The sequence below is a fragment of the Podarcis muralis genome, chromosome 3 (genome assembly GCF_964188315.1).
Source record: "Podarcis muralis chromosome 3, rPodMur119.hap1.1, whole genome shotgun sequence".
NCBI lineage: Eukaryota > Metazoa > Chordata > Lepidosauria > Squamata > Lacertidae > Podarcis > Podarcis muralis.
The window spans coordinates 121,234,339-121,258,254 of record NC_135657.1 but is presented as its reverse complement, the minus strand read 5'-3'; the positions used below and the strand labels follow the sequence as shown (position 1 = coordinate 121,258,254).

Here is a 23,916-nt window from a genome sequence, read left to right as displayed (position 1 = left end):
TGCGCTGGCTCGCCAGAGCAGCGATGTCACGCTGGCCACGTGACCCGGAAGTGTCTCCGGACAGCGCTGGCCCCCGGCCTATAGAGTGAGATGGGCGCACAACCCCAGAGTCTGTCAAGACTGGCCCGTACGGGCAGGGGTACCTTTACCTTTACCTTATTGCATTTTATTTGGCTGTAAATTGCTTGGAGACTCCTTTGTGAGAAGAAACTCATAAATTAATGAAATTAACAATAGTTGTTGTTGTCATCATTATTGTTCTATCAGGTCACAGTAAAAAATCCCTCCAATGGGATAGCCAATGTTTCTGCATCATAACCATCATTCTACAGATCACCAATGTTTCTTTGCAGTCTGAACATGTCTGCTTGCTCATTACATGCTAATTAAAGAGGGCACAAGCTGAAACAGTTGTCAGTGGCAGCAGCTGGCAAACCATTTTTAGATCTGCAGTTAAATGTACTCATGCTATTGTTCTGTTCTGTAGGACTAGGCCAAAGAGGTACATTTATTCTTGTTTGGGAAGGCAAGGCAAATGGCATGCTTGCAGTCCTGGTCCTTGTAAAACTGATTGAAAAGTTGGGTCTTAAAAAAAAGATAGGAAATTTATGTTACTAAAACAGACTAGCCTTTGAATAGAAACACTAGTTTATCTTCATTATCCCTCCTCTGTTTCAGTATGAAACAGTAATAAATTGCTTTGAAACTAAAGCTCAGCAAAATTCATCACAAAAGCTACATGTGTATAAATAGAATGAGAATTAGATAAATCCCTTTTATGAACCTGTCAGTGACCTGTGAAAAGAACCCCCTTTGGTGATCATTTAATGCAAAAAGCCCTCCACTCCCCCCCAAAATATCCAGACTGTGCTGTACAGAAGTGAAAGAGATGTGACAGTCCAGGGAAGAGTCAGGGAGCCTTCTGGGTCTTGAAGGGCAGGAGGTCCCAGCCATCACAAGATGGTGGGCAGTGAAATTTTGTGAGTGCTGGGATTTTGGCTCTGTTATGAGATTTTGCAACGAAGCTTGGGGTGAGACTACAAAGCTCCATCCTCCTGGCCTCTGGTCAGTCATTCGCCATGAGGCTGGGTCACAGGCCAAGGAGTGGGATGTAAGATAAACTCCACAGGGGTGGCTACTCACTTGTGGGCCTTATGGCTGTGCATAATGTGGGAAACCTTGCCAGGTATGGGCACGGAAAGGTACTATGACAGATGGGTCACTGTTTCAATTCAGTGGGGGGTGGCACATGGCCCTTCTTAGCTGGTGGAGCAATTTGTCTGGTCAGTTCCCAAAGTTAATGAGACAGGCATGGTAACAGGCTTTTCTTGGTTGATTTCAATTGTTTACTGTCTGTGGTATTCCACTGTTTTGATCATGCAATAATCTACCATGGGACCTTTGTTAAGGGGTAAATAATAAATATGCTAAGTAAAAACAAATAACCAAATACTGGGGATCTGTGGCCTGGGAATGGGTGGGGAAGAGGGAGTGGGAAGATTGCCCATGGCACCTCTCCTCCGGGCCTTGGGGCTCCCCTTTGCTGCAGGACTTGGGCCCTGTGGAAGGGCTGCCATCTGGCTTCTACTCCAAAGCAGGCAATGAATCCCACCACAGACCTCCTGGGCTTGACAGGTAGCATTTTGCTGCCAAAGCAGGAACCTTGGCATGCTTTAGGTGCTGCAGACTTCAGCTGATCAGCCTCCCCCCCCCCCCGATCAGGTGGGTATGGAGCTGTGTGGTTCTGTGGTTGGCAAAACAAGAGGCAGGATGCTCAGGAAGGTGCCGCCCCTTCTACTCTCTTTAGAAACCATTTGCACCTACAGCAACTTATCATCTACTTGGCCAACTTGGCAGGGGGACACTTCACATATTTTGCTATTTATTTCACAAAGAATGACTATTTTATCTCTTCTCCAATCTTTTGTGTACATTGCATTGTGCATACAGTACATGTATGCAATATGCAAGTGCACCATTGTAAGCATTCATTAAAGAGGTGTATTTTAGTGGAGCTGGGAAGGGAGGAACTTGTGGCCATTCATGATCAAGCACTGGAGCAAGAATGCCTTGGGCTAGAGCAGGGGGAGGCAACCTAAGGCCCGGGGGCCGGATCCGGCCCAGTCGCCTTCTCAATCCAGCCCACGGATGGTCCAGAAATCAGCGTGTTTTTACATGAGTAGAATGTGTGCTTTTATTTAAAATGCATCTCTGGGTTATTTGTGGGGCATAGGAATTCTTTCTTTCTTTCTTTCTTTCTTTCTTTCTTTCTTTCTTTCTTTCTTTCTTTCTTTCTTTCTTTCGTATAGTCCCCCCACAAGTTCTGAGGGACAGTGCTGAAAAAGTTTCCTGACCCCTGGGCTAGAGGCTCCAGGATGCAGCTTTTCCTCACTGCTTTATGCTCACTCTGTGGGCCCATTAGCAGGTGAGGGGGATCCTCCTGGGATCCTTGGCTTTAATGGAACTCTGAATGGGATGGCAAGTCTGCATCACTTGTGACCATCCAAGTGGCCAGAGGCTCCCTGGATGTGCTATTTTGGTTACCTGTCTGGGGTGACCAAAGTATAGAGGGTCCCTTCTCAAGCACTGTCCAAAGCTGACGGGCTGAATCAGCTTGATGGACCAGAAGTTTGGTGAGGCCTGTGTCAGGCACAAGAACTGTATTTGGGAAGGGTGCTTTCAGTTGTAGCTCTTTGGGGTAAACCACAGTTCCTGGGTTTCTTTGTGGGAAGCCATGGGCTTAAAAGTTGGGTGTGGCTGTGAACTACAGTGGGGTTGCTTCCAAAATCTATTTTTTAACAAATAACAAAGAGTTAAAAGAACATTTCCCTGCATCTCAAATGCTCTTTTCTACTACATTTTCTTTTCTTTTCTTTTTAAATGCTGGCAAGTAACCATTAAGAAGAAGAGCTTGTAATGTATAATTGATGTTTTGCAAGTATCTGAGAACTTAGAGCAATTAGGCCCAAGGTACAACATGACTTATTTATCACCATCTGGGAACTTACAACTTGGGGAGCCCTGCACTGTTTATGTTTCTCTGGCAGAATTTTTTTAGCCCTGAACGGCTGCATTCTGCTGCAGAAAGTAAATATTTAATGGCATCTGTGCTTAATTCAGCTGAGTCATGAAATGCCCATGCTATGTGGTCAGGGCAGACTAGGATGCCGATCAAGTAAAGTGGAAAAGAGGCCACAGTGTAATCCTTTGAAAGAAATGGCCCTCCCTTTTGTAACTCTCTTGTGCGGATTAATTGCCTTGGTCAGAGAATGTGTCATGTATAAAACAACGGGCAGAAAGTGTGCACAGCAAATATGCAACACCACCTTCAGTTCCAATTAAATGCACAGAGCTGCAATTTGTAATGCTGTATTTCTTCAACATAGCACTCCTTTAACAAATAGCAATGAAGCAGATGCATTGGAATACTTCTCCATTTAGGGTTTGGATGAGTTCATATCTGTACTGCATCCCATACATGCAATTCACATGCGCCATCAACCCATTCCTGTCCCGTGTGGAGTCGGCCTGGCCAAGTTGCGCTTTTGACACAAGCTGCTTTGGTAAAAAATAGAACTACTTTTCTAGCCGTTTGCGTAAAACAATGTTAGTCCAAAACTGGCAGCACATGTAGCTGCCACATGGGAATGCCTATATTTGACTTCCATACACACATTTCTGTATTGACCTTTCTAAAGCATCCATAATTTGTAAGTCCAAATTACTTACCGGACCAGTTCAGAAGTGACGTTGTGTGCTAACAGAGTCTACCAGGAACCAGTTCTCCACATCTGACACATTTTTTAATAAAAAGGAAGAACAACATCTGAGGGCACAGGAGTCCACTGTATTTCAGAAGAGTATTTTTGCATTTGTGCTGAAGGAGGCACATTTTTTGCATGCTTCCATTTATCTGAACTGCTTGCATTCCCAGGAGACATCTTATCAGGTGAGCATTGTTCTGCCCTCCCAGAACATGACAGACTACTATTAGATAAAGAAGAAGGTTAATAAAATAGAAATTTCAGGTTACAAGCAGTGTTTTAGCCTGAGGCATTCTACAAGTTGCTGGAAAGGAAATAACAGAGAGTCAGCTGCAGGTAGTCACCAACAGCGGCACCATTTCTTGATGTCTATATTTTGAGGTTGTCCTACAGGCACGTGTGAGGAGAATGGTGCTGCTGGCGCCCCCCCCCCCCCCCCGCTCTCCAGGACCCAGGAGGGGAAGCAGCAGCTTTGCACACCGCCCGCTGGGGAGGATGAGACAACTGTGAGGTCTTCACGTGACTGCTGCGTTAAAGCAAGTGAAGTGTTTTTTTGTACTCTGCCTCCCCCCCCCCGCAGTTAACACCAGCATGGCTTCCTTATTGTCAGTCAAGGGGCATTGGGTGGGAGTGGCAGGGAGGCCTTTACCCTGTGCAAAATTAAGAAGAAAGCCAAGAGACTTCATAAACCAGGCTAAAAGCCAAAATGGCTTGATTTAATATTTTAAATCCAAGCAGCACAGTCTGAGTATAGAAAATCATGGAGCATTGTAACTGTGCTATCCCCAGCGGCAGACGGGAACAATTTACACCGAGGCTTCCTCTATATGGAATAAAGTAATTAGAAATCTGTGGAAGACTTTGTGGCTGTATCCATTTTTATGTTTTTCTAGGTTGCCATCGTGGAAGGAATTCCTCAATTCCCAAACACGTTGTGCTTGATAAACCCTTTTGGCACTTTGGGAATTGGTGTTCTCTGGCTTTCTCCCTTTGCTTTCTGGAACAGGACTGCAGCCAGCCTGGCCTCACTATGCCGGGCTCCCAGGGGTGAAAGCGAGCGAAAAGAGAGGAGAGGAAATGGCCTCCTCCCGCCTTCCTTTCCCTCGCAGCTGAAACTTTCTCCACTGTGTGAAACAGCACTAATAAATGGCTCTGCTTCAGGGAAAATTAAATGGAAGGACAAAGAGCCTAGATACCCTGGACAAACTGGTATCTATTTACTTAAAAGGCTTGGTTGGAATGACCCCACTCTGTAAATATGCATTCTCTCGCCCTAGAAAAGAGATGAAAGGACACTGTTATCACTTGGTGTCTGAAGAGGGTGAACTCTCAAGATCTATAAGCATGTATGAAATCTTTTTCCCCCAGGTGGTTTTATTGATGAGAAAAATGCAGCATCTAAAAGAAACAAAAATACAGAGAGGAACAAAATAGTGAGGATCTGTTTCTTTAAGGGCATCTAAGCGGATATCTGGGACGCGGGTGGCGCTGTGGGTAAAACCTCAGAGCCTAGGGCTTGCCAATCAGAAGTTCAGCGGTTCGAATCCCCGCAGCAGGGTGAGCTCCCGTCGTTCAGTCCCAGCTCCTGCCCACCTAGCAGTTCGAAAGCACCCCCGGGTGCAAGTAGATAAATAGGGACCGCTTTATAGCGGGAAGGTAAACGGCGTTTCCGTGTGCTGCGCTGGTGCTGGCTCGCCAGAGCAGCTTTGTCACGCTGGCCACGTGACCCAGAAGTGGCCCCCGGCCTCTTAAGTGAGATGGGCGCACAACCCTAGAGTCGGACACGACTGGCCCGTACAGGCAGGGGTACCTTTACCTTTTTAAGCGGATATCTGGGTTCGAGGCCCAAACTGTAGGTTTCCCTCATTTTCAAAAGCTGTTCAATCACATGTTCATGACCATATTAAGCACTTGAAATTAAAAGATTGTCAGACTAGGCATGCAAGAGGAAGTCATTCAGTTTGTGTTTTAATGTGAACCGATTCAGTTCATACTTCACAGACCAATAAGTGAACGGAAATACAGCTATTCTTCAAAATGTGCACTTCTTTTAATTTTGTGTTGCGATTCATCGACTAAAAGGTGCACAAAGATGCTATATTGAGAGCTTAGGTGAGAGAAGGAGGAAGAAAATCAATGTGGGCCAGAAGCTGAGCGCAGGGAGTTCTGTGACTGGTAAGCGTCTGTGGAGGACGCAAGACCCAAGGAGGACAGAAAAGCTGGGAGCCCCTCCATCCTGGGCTCATGTGTGCCGATAAACTATATCTTCTAAAAAGACCTCAGTCTCCGACGCACCTCATTTCCAAAAGGAAACATGGGCTCTGGGGGAGAGCCTGGAACCCCTGGCCTCTCAGAGATTGGGGTGGCAGGCAGCAATATTGTGGGCACTATTGCAACTACAACAAAGTACTTTTCGAATCACACGCGTTCTCACTGATTTCAATGGGATACATTTAAGCACATCTTTATCTCTCTCGCTGAATTCAGTGAGACTTTAAAGTTATCTTTATGGCTGAATTGCACCCTGGGTTTCTGCCATGGTAATAAAGTATTTTAAATTACTGCCTGGGACTGCTTAAGGTCAATGGTGAAAATCCCCAAATCTTTGCTGCAAAAGAATCTGTACTATGCTCTTGCATGCTGTCCAGAGAGTTCCACGAAGTGTGCTTGTTTACAAATTAAGTGCTCTCTAAATGCTTTGTTGTCTCTCCCCCCCCCCCCGCATCTTGTCTCTTCCCAAACACACACTATGTCGTCTTCTCCATTTGATCGGGGGAATCTGCTAGCAATGACTCGTGATTTCTTTTAGCGTTTCTATCAATGATAAGCTTTGAGAGCTTAAAAGGATACACCGTGTTTCCTCTAGTTAAGTCTCCATTTAAAGGAGTCTCTTTTTTTTATAAAGGAGTAAAAAGAAGATTGCTAAGCCCTGAGGAAATAGGAAAATTTATAAGAAGATATAAAGAACTACAACAAGGAGAGGAAGAGGCTAAAGGAGCAGAAGGAGGATTAAGACTGAGGGAGGACCTTGATTTAGGTGAAGAAGAAGAACAGACCGGGAGAGAATCGGAAGAAGAGGAAGAAGAAGAAGAAGAAGGAGAGACAGAAAGAATATAAAGCTAAAGCTCAAATTTAGACAACGGCAACAAGAATGACGTTAAAATTATGGAACTGGAACATTAATGGAATGAATGATAAGAAGAAACGGAATGGAATTGAACGTATTCTAAAAAAGAAGAATCTGGACATCATATGCCTTCAAGAAACACACGTGGCCAAAAAACATAGGAAAATCCTTGTTAACAAAAGGTTAGGGAATGAATTTATATCTTCGGATAAAGAGAAAAAAAGAGGTGTTGTATTATATATTAAAAACAAAATTGAATCTCGCCAATTATTTAAGGACGAAGAAGGAAGAATAATAGCGGCCCAAATTAAATGGCAAGGTGAAGAATTGATAATAGTTGGGATCTACGCACCAAATGGGAATAAGACAGAATTTTTCAGATTATTGGAAGAGAAATTATTCGAATACATGGACCAAAAAATCATAATAATGGGAGACATGAACGGTGTGGTCTCAATAGAAATGGACAGATTAAGGAAAGCGAAGAACAAAGAAGGGAAACTACCTAAGACATTCTTTATGATGACTAAGAACTACAATTTAATTGACGTTTGGAGACTCAGGCATCCTTTGGAGAAACAATTCACATATTACTCAGAACCGAACCAATCACTATCAAGAATAGATCAAATATGGGTATCGAATGAATTGACACCAAGAATTAAAAAAATCGAAATACAGGCCAAAGTCATCTCAGACCACAATCCAATAGAAATGGAACTAAAAGGCTTCGAAGAGAGAACTTTTAGATGGAGGCTGAATGATAATTTATGGGATGATCAAAAGTTCGTGGAAAAAATACGGAAAAGACTATTTGAATACTTTTTGGACAATTTAGATAAAGGGACAAAAACGAGTGTGGTGTGGGACGCAAGTAAGGCAGTAATGAGGGGCCTACTTATACAACAAAACGTGTGGGGAAAAAACAATAAAGAAAAAAAGATAAAAGAGATTTTGAGACAGATTATGAATAATGAACAAAAATTGATTAAAAAACCCAACAATGAGAAGATAAAGCAGGAAATAAAGACTCTCCAAACTCAATTTGCAATGATAATAAACAAAGAGGTCGAATGGAATATAAAGAGGCTAAGACAAAAAAACTTTGAGTTCGCAAACAAATCAGGAAAATGGCTCGCCTGGCAGGTAAAAAGAAGGAAAGAACAAAATACAATTAACAAAATTGAAATAAATGGAGAAGAAATAACAGAGCCGAAAGAAATCAGGAAAGGGTTCGTGGACTTCTATAAGCAACTATACAGGAATAAAGAAAGGAATAACAAGAAAAAAATAGAAAGATACTTAAAAGAAAAGATGGTGAGGAAGATCCCGACAGACCAAAAAGAACAGCTAAATGCCCCAATATGTAGAGATGAGGTTGAAGAAGTAATAAAAGAACTGAAAAGAGGGAAAGCCCCGGGTCCAGATGGATTTACAGCAAGTTACGACAAAGAAATGAAAGATACGCTGATAGCCCCGTTGATTGAAGTAATGAATAACATCTTAAAAGATAGGGATATTCCAGGAACATGGAAAGAGGCATTTATTACAATAATCCCAAAACAAGATTCGGATCCTACTCAAGTGAAGAACTACAGACCTATCTCTTTATTAAACACCGACTATAATATCTTTGCAGGAATCTTAGCCAAAAGACTAAAAAAAATATTAATAAAAATTATACATAAAGACCAAGCTGGTTTCCTGCCAGGCAGACAAATAAGCAATAATACAAGAAATATAGTTAATCTTATCGAATTTCTGTCTGATAGGTGTGATAAACCAGCAAGTTTAATCTTTGTAGACGCGGAGAAAGCTTTCGATAATGTAGTCTGGGATTTCATGCTGAAAAATCTGGAGGTCATGGAGGTGGGCCAAGAATTTTTTAATGGTATAAAGGCAATTTATACAGACCAGAAAGCTAGATTGATAATTAACAATGTTATTACCGAAGATATCAAAATAGCCAAAGGAACAAGACAGGGGTGCCCGCTTTCGCCACTGTTGTTTATAGTGGTCCTGGAAACCTTACTAAATGCAATAAGACAAAATAAGCAAATTAAAGGGGTAACATTAGGTGTAAATGAATATAAAGTTAAAGCTTACGCAGACGATGTGGTTCTGACGGTGGAAGAACCTATGGAAAGTATAAAGGAGATTTTGGATGAGATGGAAAAATTTGGAGATATAGCAGGATTTAAATTGAACAAGAGAAAGACCAAAATGATTGTTAAAAACCTGGATCAAGATAAGATTGTATTATTACAGCAACAAGTAGAGATTGAAGTAGTTAGAAAGGTTAAATACTTGGGAATATGGCTTTCTAGTAAGAATATTGACCTATATCAAAACAACTATACCCCGGTTTGGAACGGAATAAAAAAAGATTTGGAGGTCTGGGCCAGAATGAAACTGTCATTCTGGGGAAGAATATCAATGGTCAAAATGATGGTGCTCCCTAAGCTGTTATTTCTATTTCAAACTATACCCATAATAAAAGGTACAAAAGACTTTAAAGAATGGCAAAAGGTGATCTCAAGATATGTCTGGGAAGGGAAGAAGCCCAGAATTAAATTTAAGCTATTAACAGACATAAAAGAAAGAGGTGGCTTCGCCCTTCCAGACATGAGATTGTATTATGAGGCAGCATGTCTGTGCTGGTTAAAAGAATGGGTAAAATTAGAAAATAAAGAACTATTAGATTTGGAAGGGTTCAATAATAAATTTGGGTGGCACGCGTACTTATGGTGCGATAAAAAGAGGGTGCACAAGGGGGTTGGTAACCATATTTTCAGAGGTTCACTAATAGAGGTCTGGGATAGATATAAAAACATACTGGAACCAAAAATCCCACATTGGCTATCCCCGTTAGAGATAATGTGTGTAAAGAAAATTAATATGAGAGGAAAGTGGGGAAAGTATGGGGAAATGGTTACCAATGAAGGAGGGAAGTGGAAAGTAAAACCATATGACCAGGTTAAAGTGTTTACATATGATTGGCTGCACTACTTCCAGATAAATGAGATGTTTAAAAAAGAGGTGAAGGAAAGGGGTTATGAGGAAAAAGAATCTAGATTTCAAAAAGATATAATAAACAACGAATATAAAAATCTGTCAAAAATGTACAAAATACTGCTGGAGTGGAACATGAAGGATGAGGAAGTGAAATCGGTGATGGTTCTATGGGCGAGGGATTTCGGATACAATATCCAATTGGAGGATTGGGAAAGGCTGTGGAAGGTGAACATAAAATTTACGGCATGTACGTTATTGAAAGAAAATATGATGAAAATGCTATACAGGTGGTATATGACACCCGTAAAATTGGCAAAGATGTACAAGGTAGACAATAAATGCTGGAAATGCAAACAGAAAGAAGGGACATTTTACCATCAGTGGTGGGAATGCAAAAAAGTTAAAAGTTTTTGGGAAAAGATTTATAACGAAATGAAAAAGATGTTAAGATACACCTTTATTAAAAGACCAGAAGCCTTTCTATTAGGTATTGTAGGAAAAGATATTGGAAGAAAGGACGGCAAGCTTTTCCAGTATGCGGTAACGGCTGCCAGAATCGTGCTCGCTCAGAAGTGGAAGCAAGAAGAAACTCCAACGGTGGAGGAGTGGAGAGTAAAACTGACAGAATATGCTGAACTGGACAGACTAACAGGGAAAATTAGATACACTAAAGATCAAAAGTTTATTGAGGACTGGGGGAAATTTGTGGGTTATCTGGAGAATAATTGTGAGGTAAATACAACGCTAGTGGGGTTTAAAGAGGCGCTGTAAAGAATTAATAAGTATTGTCTATTAGAAATAATGGAGGAGGGGAGGAACAAATGGCAATATGAATGAATGGAATGCGTACTAAAGATGTAACTATGAATGATTGTCAGTAACGTTGAAGGAAGTCTAATATGGATAAGATTTGTTGTAATATGGATAAAATGTATAATTAGTTGGAAATCAATAAAATTTTAAAATGCAAAAAAAAAAAAAGAAGAATCAGTGACTCTTTGAACACTTCTTTTCACATCCACATTTTTTTTAAAAATCCAAATATTGTGCCAATGGCTGCAACAGAAACTCTATTTACTCAGAAGTAGAGTCCACTGAGCTGAATGGGATTTACTCACAAGCAAATGTAGTGATTCCGAATCAGTGAAGCCACTTGCACTCCTCAGTCTGCATTCCTCTGGACTGCAATGCAAAGATCACAGGGAGCAACCAAATTAGCAAGATGCAGTATAAGGAATTAGCTAATGACCACAGAATGACCCTTTGCAGTACCCCCCAATGGGTAGAAGTGGCAAAGAGTTCTCCAAATGAAAAGGAACTAGGTTCTAAATTCCCATAAATGTTTCTGTTCCAGTTAGTATCCATTTCATTATCCTGGTGCTTGATCAGCTGCTGTCCAGGGACTCAGCTACATTAGTCAAAAAAACTTTGTTTTGAATGCATTATATACATGCAACACCAGATAACGCTGGAGAGCAAAAAGAATTTCTTTATGATTTTCCATAGTAGTTTCTCCCCCTTTTGTTATAATGATTTAATTTCTGACTTATTTATAGCGGGTTTTTCCCCTATGTGTAGATCCACCCCAGGACTGATCTGTGGAAGGGCTACTTCAAGGCCTCTGCTCTCATTTCTTATTGTTCTCTATCTTGATAGGGGATTTGGGTCAGGCAGCCCTTCAGATATTCATTATTACATTTATACCCCACCTTTGGTTTTCCCAGTAGTGATGTATGGAAGTGAGAGCTGGACCATAAAGAAGGCTGATCGCTGAAGAATTGATGCTTTTGAATTATGGTGCTGGAGAAGACTCTTGAGAGTCCCATGGACTGCAAGAAGATCAAACCTCTCCATTCTTAAGAAATCAGCCCTGAGTGCTCACTGGAAGGACAGATCGTGAAGCTGAGGCTCCAAGACTTTGGCCACCTCATGAGAAGAGAGGACTCCCTGGAAAAGACCTTGATGTTGGGAAGGATGGAGGGCACAAGGAGAAGGGGACGACAGAGGACGAGATGGTTGGATAGTGTTTTCGAGGTTACCAGCAAGAGTTTGACCAAACTGCGGGAAGTAGTGGAGGACAGAGGTGCCTGGCGTGCTCTGGTCCATGGGGTCACGAAGAGTCGGACACGACTAAATGACTAAACAACAACAACACCCCACCTTTCCTCCAAGAACCCCAAGGTAGCGTACGTAGTTCTCTCCTTCCATATCTTATCCTCATGATGTATGTGGAAAAATGAACTAAAGAAAAAGTAGCCATTGCCATTATGAACACAGGAACACATACTTTGGGGCAGAATAAAGGATACTTATGCTGGATGAGTAGCAGGAATTGGAGGTAGCCAGGAAAACCAGATCTGGCCAATTTGTAGCTAGTGGGATCATGTTCACAACAAAGGTGGACAGGACAGACCCTCCTGCCAGTACAATTCCACTTGTTTTAGTATGGGCATAAAATTCCTGCAACAACCCTTGGTTTGCAGTCCAGCCCTTTTCTTGCTAACGTCCCAGATTACTGGAAGCCAAACGTCTATACGGTTCTTGAGTATGGAATAAACTAGTAATTCCTGATCAGGTGTCTGTTTACTTTTTTCTGCACCTCATTCCTGAGTTCCAGCTTCCCGGCCAAGAACGGAGTCAGTACCCTAATCTTTGGTGAGAGATTTCCCACAACACTCACAACACCCCTGTGAGGTAGATTGTGCTGAGCTTCATGGCTGAGTGGGGGGTTTGAACCCTGGACTTTCAGGACTTACTACATCACACGGACTGTCCACAAAAGAGGAATGCCTTCTGACAGCCCTTTAAAAGACGGTTTGCTGTTTGCCACTCTAGGCTTTTCCCTGCTCCTTACCAGTTTTGCGTATCTTTGGGTGAAGCCGGATGATCAAATAATAAGAAAAATTACAATCATTTTACCTTCTAGCTCTGAAACAGAGAAGAGACATAAATAACAGCAACTCCAGTGTTGGGTCAACTATAGCTTCATTAACTATGAACCCCAAATTTGGGATCCCCTTGAAACTGGTGCCAAAGTTTTGCAGCATTTTGCAGCAAACCCCCACGTTTTGCAGCACCTCACAAACTGAGTAATTGATACTCAAAACTGGGGTCATAGGTATCACCCAAAAGCTCAACATTGTCCAATTCACTCCAAACAGGTCTCTTAATGTGATCCATACTGTTATTTTTCTTTCAGAGATCTTAACGTGAGATTAAGCTCACTCACCTAGAAGCATACTTTTTTCTGGTGGCCCCTCTGTGCACTGTCTAATAAAGCAGGGAATCTGCCTAGCCTGTTGTGGAGGGAATGCCAGGGCAGCAGAGCATCTGGACAGAGGCACAAGCGTGTCCCTCGAGTCCAGAGCTACTCTCCACCAAGCCTTGAAACCCCTTAGACCCAAGGGAAACTAATGCAAGAACACTAGTAAATGTCATGATGCCACCAGCACCTCCCACAAAGGCAAAATAGGGGCAGAACAGATACCTGTAAAATAGGGACTGTCCTTGGTTAACATGGGGCAGGTGAAGGTTATGGTTCTTCAAGCCAAAAGTAGGAAACTTGGACTGTAAACAGATACAAAATCATCATACATAAGCAAGATAAATATTTGCTAAGAACAATGCGGATCTTGGCATATTTAGCAGTATTTTTAATGCCTTTAACTGTGTGTTTTTTTTAATCCATTAATAAAAATAACAAGGCTGGCACCACTGTGTCACGCACATGAGTGCTCTGATAATAGAATCTCAAAGGCAGCCCATGACTTACAGCATTTGAAAGTGTCTGCAAGCAAATATTGGCTGAAGTTTCAGTTCTTTGACTTTTGTCTTCTGGGTTTCTGGGGGTTTTCCTGTTGTTATTCTGTCTCTCACAGCTACAATAATCCTGCCATTAAAATTATGGACTGGTCATTTCTTCATCAGGGGCAAACGGGCAAATTTAGCAGGGGATCAAATACTTTCCCCCCTCACTGTATGCATGTCTGAACACTGGCACATGTTTATACCTTCCTCTATAAAGGTGGTAATATTTTGCAATTTGTGCATCTTTTTGCAATTTGTGCATTCTTTTTCTCCCCTCTTTCTGTCATTTTCAAATGCCATAAATAAACCATTTAAGAACCACTTGACTCTCACGAGCTTCTTGCACACTTCTTTTTTGTTTGTTTGTTTGTTTCTTAAAGCAGATAGACAAACTTCTTTCTTCCTCTTGAGAGTCGTCACCTGAGCTAAGGGGCATTCTGCCAATGGAACATGAATGCCAAGGGTACTTTGCATGCCAGGGATGAATGGAGTCAGAGACTAAAAGGGTTCTGATTAACAGTCCAGAATAAAGGCTATCACATATTAGGGTTTCCAATGTTTTTCAGGTTGCCTCGGAAGGAAGTCCTATTAAGTTTTTGGGTTTCTGATATTTATTTATTTGTTTGTTTGTTTGTTTGTTTTACTTATTTATTATATAGCACAGCATAAGTATGCATAGCTAAACTATGTAAAGCAAAACTGCAGAAAAACAATTCTTTCAGCTATAAACCAACATATGTCTATCAAACTGATTACCTTAAACTAGCAAAAATAACAAATATAGCCTGACATATCTAAATTTTTCACTACAAAAGATGGTAAAAATTGCATATTTTTCAATAAATTTATTTTCAATTCTTATGCTTTCTCTTGCTCAATTGTAGTATGTAATTCTATACATAGCTGCTGAAACCCATACCCTATAAAACCACTCAGATGGGGTATTTAGAAAGGGACAATTTAGCTGAAGTCAGCAGTACTGCAATCATTTCAGCATCTCCTTCCTCCATGTAGTCTTCTAAATAATTTAAAAGTATAATTATGGCATGATCTGGTAAGTTATAACCCACCATTTCTTTGAAATTGCTCAGAACTAAGAACTGGTGTTATTTTATTTTATGGCAATTCCAGAAAATGTGGATATAATCCACATCAGACTTTCCATGTTGCCAGCCTTTGTATTATGATACCTTATAAATATATTTCAGGTTATGAGGAACCCTATTGCATTATAACAGGGGAAACTGCTTGCAAAAAAATTGTTTAAAATCTGATAGCACTAATGTTTTGCTGGAATCCGTGGCACCCCAATTGTTACTTCTCTCCAGGTTGACAGGAAGCCATTGTTGTACACTGTGGGCACAACAAATCAACCAGCTACAAATGCAACCCACAACAGCATGGTCTAGCCTAAATTTTACAAGCTTGCCAACATGGTTTTAAATTGGATCAAACAAGGCCACAACTTTATTAATTGCAGGTGTAAGAGGTTTGGCACAGACATTGGGTACAACCTACCCAACCGTCTAGAGGGGCTGGGAGCTGGGGGCACTGTCATACAGTGGTTCCGCTCCTTCCTCCTGGGCCGTGTCCAGAAAGTGGTGGTGGGGGATGAGTGTTCAGACCCCTGGGCTCTCACTTGTGGGGTGCCTCAGGGTTCTGTCCTCTCCCCCATGCTTTTTAATATCTATATGAAGCCACTGGGAGAGATCATCAGGGGGTTTGGATTGGGTGTTCATCAATATGCAGATGGCACCCAGCTCTACCTCTCCTTTAAATCAGAACCAGTGAAGGCGGTGAAGGTCCTGTGTGAGTGCCTGGAGGCGGTTGGAGGATGGATGGCGGCTAACAGATTGAGGTTGAATCCTGACAAGGCAGAAGTACTGTTTTTGAGGGACAGGGAGTGGGTTGGTGTTGGGGATTCCCTGGTCTTGAATGGGGTAACTGTGCCCCTGAAGGACCAGGTGCGCAGCCTGGGAGTCATTTTGGACTCACAGCTGTCCATGAAGGTGCAGGTTAACTCTGTGTCTAGGGCAGCTGTCTACCAGCTCCACCTGGTACGCAGGCTGAGACCCTACCTGCCCGCGAACTGTCTCGCCAGAGTGGTGCATGCTCTAGTTATCTCACGCTTGGACTACTGCAACGCGCTCTACGTGGGGCTACCTTTGAAGGTGACCCGGAAACTGCAATTAATCCAGAATGCGGCAGCTAGACTGGTGACGGGGAGTGGCCGCCGGGACCACATAACACCGGTTCTGAGAGATCTGCATTGGCTCCCAGTACATTTCAGAGCACGATTCAAAGTGTTGGTGTTGACCTTTAAAGCCCTAAACAGCCTCGGTCCTGTATACCTGAAGGAGCGTCTCCACCCCCATCGTTCAGCCCGGACACTGAGATCCAGCGCCGAGGGTCTTCTGGCGGTTCCCTCATTGCGAGAAGTGAGGCTACAGGGAACCAGACATCTTGTCTTCTGAATGTCAGATAATTATTTATCTCTTTGACATCTGATGGGAGGGCGTTCCACAGGGCAGGCGCCAATACCGAGAAGGCCCTCTGTCTGGTTCAGGGAAGTTTTTAGTATGTAACGCTGTACTGTTTTTAACACTGATTGGGAGCCGCCCAGAGTGGCTGGGGAAACTCAGCCAGATGGGCGGGGTATAAATAATAAATTATTATTATTATTATTATTATTATTATTATTATTATTATTATTATTATTATTACAACCTATATGACTCACATCAAATAGGAATGTCCTCACCAGGAAGACCACTTTCAGGAGTGCTGTGGTCGTAGATGTCCCCCCCCCCCCGGTGCATCTGGACAGAAGCACTTCCTCCAGGATTCCTTTAATGGGATGCCCTTTCTCTTGGACAGTCAGAGGCTTACCAGGTAAAAAGTAAATGTAAAGGTGAAGGACCCCTGGATTGTTAAGTCCAGTCAAAGGTGATTACGGGGTTGCAACGCTCATCTCACTTTTCAGGCCAATGGCGCCAGTATTTGTCCACAGAAAGCTTTCTGGGTCATGCGGCCAGCAGGACTTAAACCAGAGCACACGGAAACGCTGTTTACCTTCCCACTGCAGGGGTACCTATTTATCTACTTGCACTGACATGCTTTCAAACTGCTAGGTTGGCAGAAGCTGGGACAGAGCAACCGGAGCTCACCCCGTAATGGGTAACGCTGACCTTCTGATCAGCAAGACCAAGAGGCTCAATTGTTTAGATCACAACACCACCTCCGCCCCTTTAGAGGCTTACAACCCACCCTCCAACCATGGCAAAGGCTTACCCAATGCTTAAAGCTGCCACCTGAGCTGAGCCAATCTCCAGGCTTGCTGCCAAACCACTCACATCTGCAGACAGCCCTTAAACCTTTGACAATAGCCTTCAGCCACACATAACAGCAGACAGGCGGACACCATCGGATCTAAACAAAGTCTCTTTGTCAAAGGGGATGTCAGGATGATGATTCACCGAGCCACCCAATAGCTACACTTTGCTCCTCACCTTCTTCCTTGAGCAGTTTATACTCACCGGGTCTGAAATAGCATGCCCTTGCCTCCTTTCCAATAAGTCTGACCAACCAATGACCTTCCACGGGTGCATTTCTCACAGTGATTCAAAGTTCGCAATTACAGCCCACGTTAAGTCTATGTCCTTTTGCAGGCCCAGGTCATTCTCACCCAGCTGAATGATCATGGCATCAGTTGGTTCATCAGTTGAAATTCTCGCAAACAGAAAGAGCTCATTGTTATGTACTGAAGTTCTCACCCTGGGCCAGCAGGGGGATACTGTAGATAGTTTTTACTCAGGTCCATATACCGTGTGCAAATAAGGGATTGAAAGTGACGTTCAGTGATTGGATAGTTACAGAAAATGGTTACTGTTGAGTACTGTTGATTGGTTATAGTTTCACCAACTAAACGATATTTTTAAGATAGATAAAAAGAAAGCTTTCAGTTATGAGACCTCAAGATTTGAAAAGGACTTGTTAGAAAATAATATAAAATTACTGTCAAAAACGTACAGATTGCTTTTGGAATGGCATGCAAAGGATGAACAGGTTAAATCTATAATGATACACTGGGCAAGATATTTGGTGCATAATATCCAATTTTCAGATTGGGAAAGGTTATGAAATTCTCGGCATGTTGTACGCTGAAAGAAAATTACATGAAAATTATGTACTGGTGGAATTTGACCCCTAGTAAGTTAGAAAAAATGTATAAGACAATTACAAATAACTGCTGGAAATGTAAAGAAAAAGAAGGCACCTTTTACCATATGTGGTGGATGTGCAAGGTAATAAAAGCATTCTGGAAAATGATATATAATGAATTGGAAAAAAATGTTTAAAATAACATTTATTTTAAAAAAGAAAGCTTTTTTATTAGGAATTGTAGGTACCAGATCCCAAAGGAGCGGGAAAGACTTTTTATGTATGCGACGACAGCCGCATGGATGTTACTAGCCCAGAGATAGAAAGAATTACCGCTCCCCACATCAAATGGGGGGCACCTTTTGTGTGGTTGCGCACCCCCCCCCCGGATCCCAGCGAGGCTCCCGGTAGTTCGGGCTGGCTTCACCCTCCCCAGGCTGGATACCTGGAGGTCTCCGCCTACCTCAGCCAATCACCCAATCCCGCCTGGGGAGGCATTGCCAGGGGATTGGCCAGGTAAGCGGAGGGACCACCCTGCCCACACAACAGAAGGTGAATCTTACCTGTGAAGCGTCACTTGGCTCCAGAGATCTAAAATATGGATTACTGAATGATATGCAGTTGGAAAGGTTGACAATGGGACCCATGGAGGGGAAGGTGGAAAGTCCAGAGATTCAGAGAAATCTCCATATATGGATATGTATTTTGTTCAGTTTCTGTTAATTGGTTCTCGTGGGAAACTTGCAGATTCTAGCTTCTCACAATTAACTCAAGGTGGTGTCAATTTACTCTTGGCAGAAAGCCCAGGTCTGCTTGACCTAGAAACTACTTACTCTGATTGGTTAACGACCAGCACTCTGTTCTGTTATCAAGGGATTGCTAGCTCAGTTTGAGGTGAGGTGTTGTTAGGAGTAGAAGTGCTGTGTATGGTTTTGAGAGAGAGAAAGAGAGGATTTATTTTGTATTGTATTTGTATGCAGAAACTCTGCTGGTTTTATTTTCTCCTTTTAATAAATCCTGTAAATAGTTATTCTGAGTCTAGCTGACTTGTCATTACTGCCGCAACTAGCTTCCTCGCTGTGCAGGAAAACTCTGCTACGTTTGGGCTAAAGCCAATAGGGCTATGCCTGACACTTCAAAGTTCCATGATATTTTGTATTGTTATAATTCTATACATGTAAATTCAATTAAAAATTATTTATTAAAAAAAGAATTCTCAAGAGTTATTGACAGGGGCTCTGAGATGACACCTGCAAATTCCTTTAATATTGTGGCATGCAACACATCTGACCTACAAGACTTGAATTTATGTGGCCTAGCTAGGCATTTGTGTACGGATATCTTTCTTGGGCTGTAATTCCTTCCGTTAGCCATTGATCTTGTAGGCATACACACTGCATGGGCAGTGCTCAAAATTCTTTGAATGGAGAAACTTGTTTGAAAGGTCTGGTGTGTTACACACTCTTAACCATTCAATCTGTTTTCTGCTAGGACAAACAGTTTCCCTTGTGGTAAAAGAGGCAAAGTAGAGGCAGAATGGTTCTGTCACCTGCTTACATTTCTCCATCTTCTCCAAGTGTCCAAGAAAGAGCTTACTGACAATAATGGAGTAATCCATTCACCTCCTGTCATTCACTCCCAGTTCCTGTCAATCTAAGGTTTAGCGATATTCAAAGCATGAGAATACATGACACTGAAGATCTTATCTTTTCAGAGTCAGATAGACTTTTCTGTATTCATAAATTGTTTCCAATTTATCTATAAAAGAGTTTCTAAGGGGCTTAGAACTCTCTAATAACAACACAGCCGTGGCAAAGTTTTAATTACTGACAAAGTCTAGGCATAACCCAGCCAAGGTAAAATATTCTTTAGTCCTCTTGAGTTCAGCTGGAAATATGTAACCTTGAGTCTTGATTTAAAAAAGAATAATTTTATTTTCCATTTTACAACATTCAACATTGAATATAAATCTACACAAATCAAATAATATTTTCTGCAACTTCCCTCCCTCCTCTTCTACGGTTTCTTATTTTTCCATTATTTTCTTACTGCATATCCAAATTTATCCTTTTTACAAATTTATCCTTTATAATTCTTTTTAAAATTTTACTGCTCATGTTTATATCAGTCCTGTTAACTATTTACAATTTGTTTTCATATGTTCGATAAATTTCCCCCATTCTGTCACAAAAGTCTGTCCTCTTGATCTCTTATTCTTTTGGTAAGTTTTGCCATCTCTGCGTATTCCATCAGTTTTAACTGCCAGTTGCCTCTTTTTGGAGCCAGTTCCTCTTTCCAGTTTTGGACATATATCATTCAGGCAGCTGTGGTTACATACATAAATAGTATTTTCTGGTCTTTCGGCACATCTTCTCCGAATATACCTAAAAGAAAAGCTTCTGGTTTTTAAACAAAGGTTATTTTCAACACTTTTTTCAATTCATTATGAATCATTTCTGAGAAAGCTTTTGCAATCTCACAGGAGCACCACATATGAAAAAGTTACCTTCTTTCTCTTTACATTTCCAACAAATATTGGATTCAGACTTCTACATTTTAGATAGCTTACTAGGCATCAAGTACCCCTCTGTACATCATCTTTATATAATTTTCTTTTAATGCATAGCAAGCTGTGAATTTTAAATCTCCATTCCAGAGTCTTTCTCACGCTGTCATGCCAATATTATGACATATATCCATTGCCCAATGTATCCTTTATGATTTAACCATGTTTTATTACTTCTGTTCTCAGTCAAATGGTTGTATTGGGCACACTTGCCTCTTGGCATCTCTGGTGGCAGTGAAAGCAAAGAGGGTTTAAAGCCCCGAGCAGAATGCCCAGCTCAGAGCTGCGCCCGCCTCTTAACGCGGGAGAAGGCGGGTGTGAGGGTGGTCCCAGACAACAGAGCAAAACTGCTTCTCCCTCTTCAGCCACCACCTTCCCTCCCACGGGCAGGAGCTCATGTTCTTGGGGGGGGGGGGGGGGCGGCGGCGTGACAAGGTCCCAGTACTGATCCTTGGAAAACTCCACTTTCTGTGGCTCTGTCTGTCTGGAGACCTGTCCATTTCTTCACGCTCTTTGCTTCCTGCTATGGAATGGATCCTGGCCCCGAGGACCACGCTCTGGCTCTGGGGTCAGAAGCAGCAGGATTCTGGAGGCCCCTTGGTGGGGAACTCAGGAGGGCCCTGCGCTCAGGTCTGGAGGGCTTCCCATGAGGAGCATCTGAAGGAGAGCAGGAGGCCAGATCCAGCAGGCCCCCACCTCCGCCGGCCACCCCAGGATACCACAGCCAGCCAGGAAAGGGGGGGGGCAACCCACACATCTCCACATAAGCTCACCATGAGGAAACATTGGGCACATTGGCTCCGGGGTCACCCGGCGAAATTGACTAGCGGTGGATTCAGTCAAGCCAAGATGAAGTACTTCTTGACACACAGCACAACTGATTTATAGACTTCGTCGCCACAAGGAAGAGTGGTGTCAGCAGACACAGATAGCTTTAAAAAGGATTAGATGAATTCAGGAAATTAGAGGGGGTTATAAGGACACAGATTTCTGGCACTTTTTGCAGAGCTTGTGAAGAGTAACTGGGAGAAGTCAGTACTCCGGATTTTTGGCCTTTGCCATCTATACTGTGTACACGTGTGTGAGTACCGATTTGTGAATGCTGCATGCGTTGCGTGCTTCTGCAAACATACCACATTGTTCATTCATTTTACTGAAACTCATTTGTTTGGGCTGAAATTGGGCTGGGGAAAGCGGAAACACTGAACCGTCCCCAACAGCGAGGAAAAAGCGAAGCCGCAGACGGTGGTTGGGGAAGGGGCGGGAAGGGCCTCCGAGCCCGGCGGATCATCCTGGTGCGGGGGAGGCTTGGGCGGCGAGCAGCGGGGATCCAGCCCGCAGGCAGGCGGCGCTCCTGGCCGCCCGGGATGGGGCGCAGCAGGAAGGCCCCGGCCCGCCCCCCCCCCCGAAGTGCGGAGCGGCGGTGGGCCGAGCGCAGGATCGCCTCGGGAGGGCCGGGGGGGGGGCTGCTGCAGCCCCGCCCGCGAGGATGCTGGTGGGGGATCCGCGCCAGGGAAGCCCTGCCCTCTCCCTCCCTCCCTCCCTCTCCCCCCCCCCCCCCCGGACGGCGCTTCTCCTCCGCGCTGCTGCAACTTGCTGCAGTGTTTGAACGGCGCGGGCGCGCGGGCGGGGGGCGGGGGCGGCGGAGCGGGGGCGCGCGCCGGGCGTGCACGCGGCAGGCGGATCCGGCGCGGAGCCCCGCGGAAGGTGCGCTTGCCCGCTCGGCGCCGGCAGCCTGGCGCCGGCTGGGGCGGAGGAGGATGCTGCGGCAGGCGATCCACAGAGGGCTCCGCTCGTCGTGCCACCAGCTGGGCTTGTTCGTCAGCCGCCACCCGGTCTTCTTCCTGACGGTGCCCGCAGTGCTGACGCTCATCTTCGGCTTCAGCGCCCTGCACCGCTTCCAGCCCGAGACCGACCTGGAGCGCCTGGTGGCGCCCAGCCACAGCCTGGCCAAGATCGAGCGCAGCCTGGCCAACAGCCTCTTCCCGCTGGACCGCTCCAAAAGCCGCCTCTACTCGGACTTGCACACCCCGGGGCGCTATGGCCGCCTGATCGCCCTCTCCAAGCCCGGAGGCAATATTCTGCATCAGGCAGAAGGACTGCTGCGCATCCACCGAGCCGTGCTGGAAATGAAGGTGAACCACAAAGGCTATAATTATACTTTTTCCCATCTGTGTGTGTTGAGAAATCAGGATAAGAAATGCGTGCTGGATGATATAATTTCAGTGCTAGAGGATCTGAGGCAGGCTGCCCTCTCCAATAAGACAACAGCCAGGGTGCAAGTGAGCTATCCCAACACTAAATTGAAGGTATGCTCTCAACTGCATGCTTTTCCCCTTAAAGAGGCAGCACTTCCTTCCTTGTCCTCAACAGCAAAGAGAAGCGCCGTGGTCATTTCTGGGGTAGTTTTCCAAAGACGGCACCCAATGACATACTTCTATGGGGGAATGGGGAGGGCGGGTAGATGTGGGGGTGGGTGGGAATGGTGTGGAGTGGGAAATTGTCCCGTCTGCAAATAAACTGAGCATGGGGTAAAGCTCTGCAACGCTTTTCAGGCAGAGGTGAATCCATCACAGGAATGTATATGGGAAATGTCACATTTTTTGCACTTGTCATGAACTCCGCTTGGTACGGGAACAGACCTTTGATATGGTCCAGAAAAGGCTTCCCTCGGGTGTATTTTAGGAAACCAGTGCTGTAGTGTGCTGATGGCAGAAGTATTGCAGTAGTGATTCTAGGAATTGTGTTCGTTAGCTGCATGCCTAGGGTGGCAAGTCTGATGGCCAACGTCCGCACGGCCAGCCTTGCCACTGGTTATGATCTGGCATATAGGATTGCACCATCAATGCAATGCTCAAGTAAAGGCAGAATGGTGGGATATGGAAAGTTTCTGCCCAGCTAACCCTAATATTTCATATCCCAAGGCAAACAAAGGTTCCCTACCTGAATCTAAAAAATGCGACCGTGGATATGAATGCTTGCCTCAACAATTTCTCCACTGGTAGAAATTTTATTCTAGGATTCTTCTTGAGACTGCTGTGTTGCATGGCAGACAGAATTTCAGGTATAACCTGCAACCTTTTGTTATCACTGACATCACTGGATGTGCAATTTAAGCCTTAGCCACGTAGTTCAGAAACCATATCTTATTGTTATCCCTGACACCCACCTTTAGCCCAAACATGCATTTGGAAACCCACAAAAACTTCTTATTTTTCTTCAGAAAAAAAACCCCATTCATTTTTATGGTTGTGACCTACATTAGTTCAGGCTGCAGCCCTAATAGTGGGTTCTCCTGATCTACCTGGAAGTTATAAATATGAGCACAATGCAGCAAAACCTGGTCACATCTAAGCCCTACTGAGATTTAAGAGGGCTTGTTTAGCACAATTAAGGCTGCAATCCTCGGCACACTTTCCTAGTAGTTAAGTCCTATTGAAAGCAGGGGGGCTTACTTCCAAGTAACCATGCGCAGT

At 43.7% G+C, this 23,916-nt stretch overlaps 1 protein-coding gene across 3 annotated transcripts in view; it reads left to right on the top strand.

Moving 5' to 3' along the window:
- The first annotated feature begins 22,105 nt into the window (after window positions 1–22,105).
- Window positions 22,106–23,916, top strand: part of PTCHD4 (patched domain containing 4) — a 63,521-nt gene continuing 61,710 nt past the window's right edge. For 2 of the 3 annotated variants that reach the window (XR_013392437.1, XM_028721818.2), the window contains exon 1: window positions 22,106–22,749. Coding sequence is in view for 2 of the 3 variants with exons in the window: in XM_028721818.2 (XP_028577651.2) it covers window positions 22,201–22,749 (549 nt within the window). In the remaining variant the exon portion in view is untranslated. The remainder of the gene's footprint in view (window positions 22,750–23,916) is intronic. The other variant, XM_028721819.2, reaches the window with a different exon arrangement.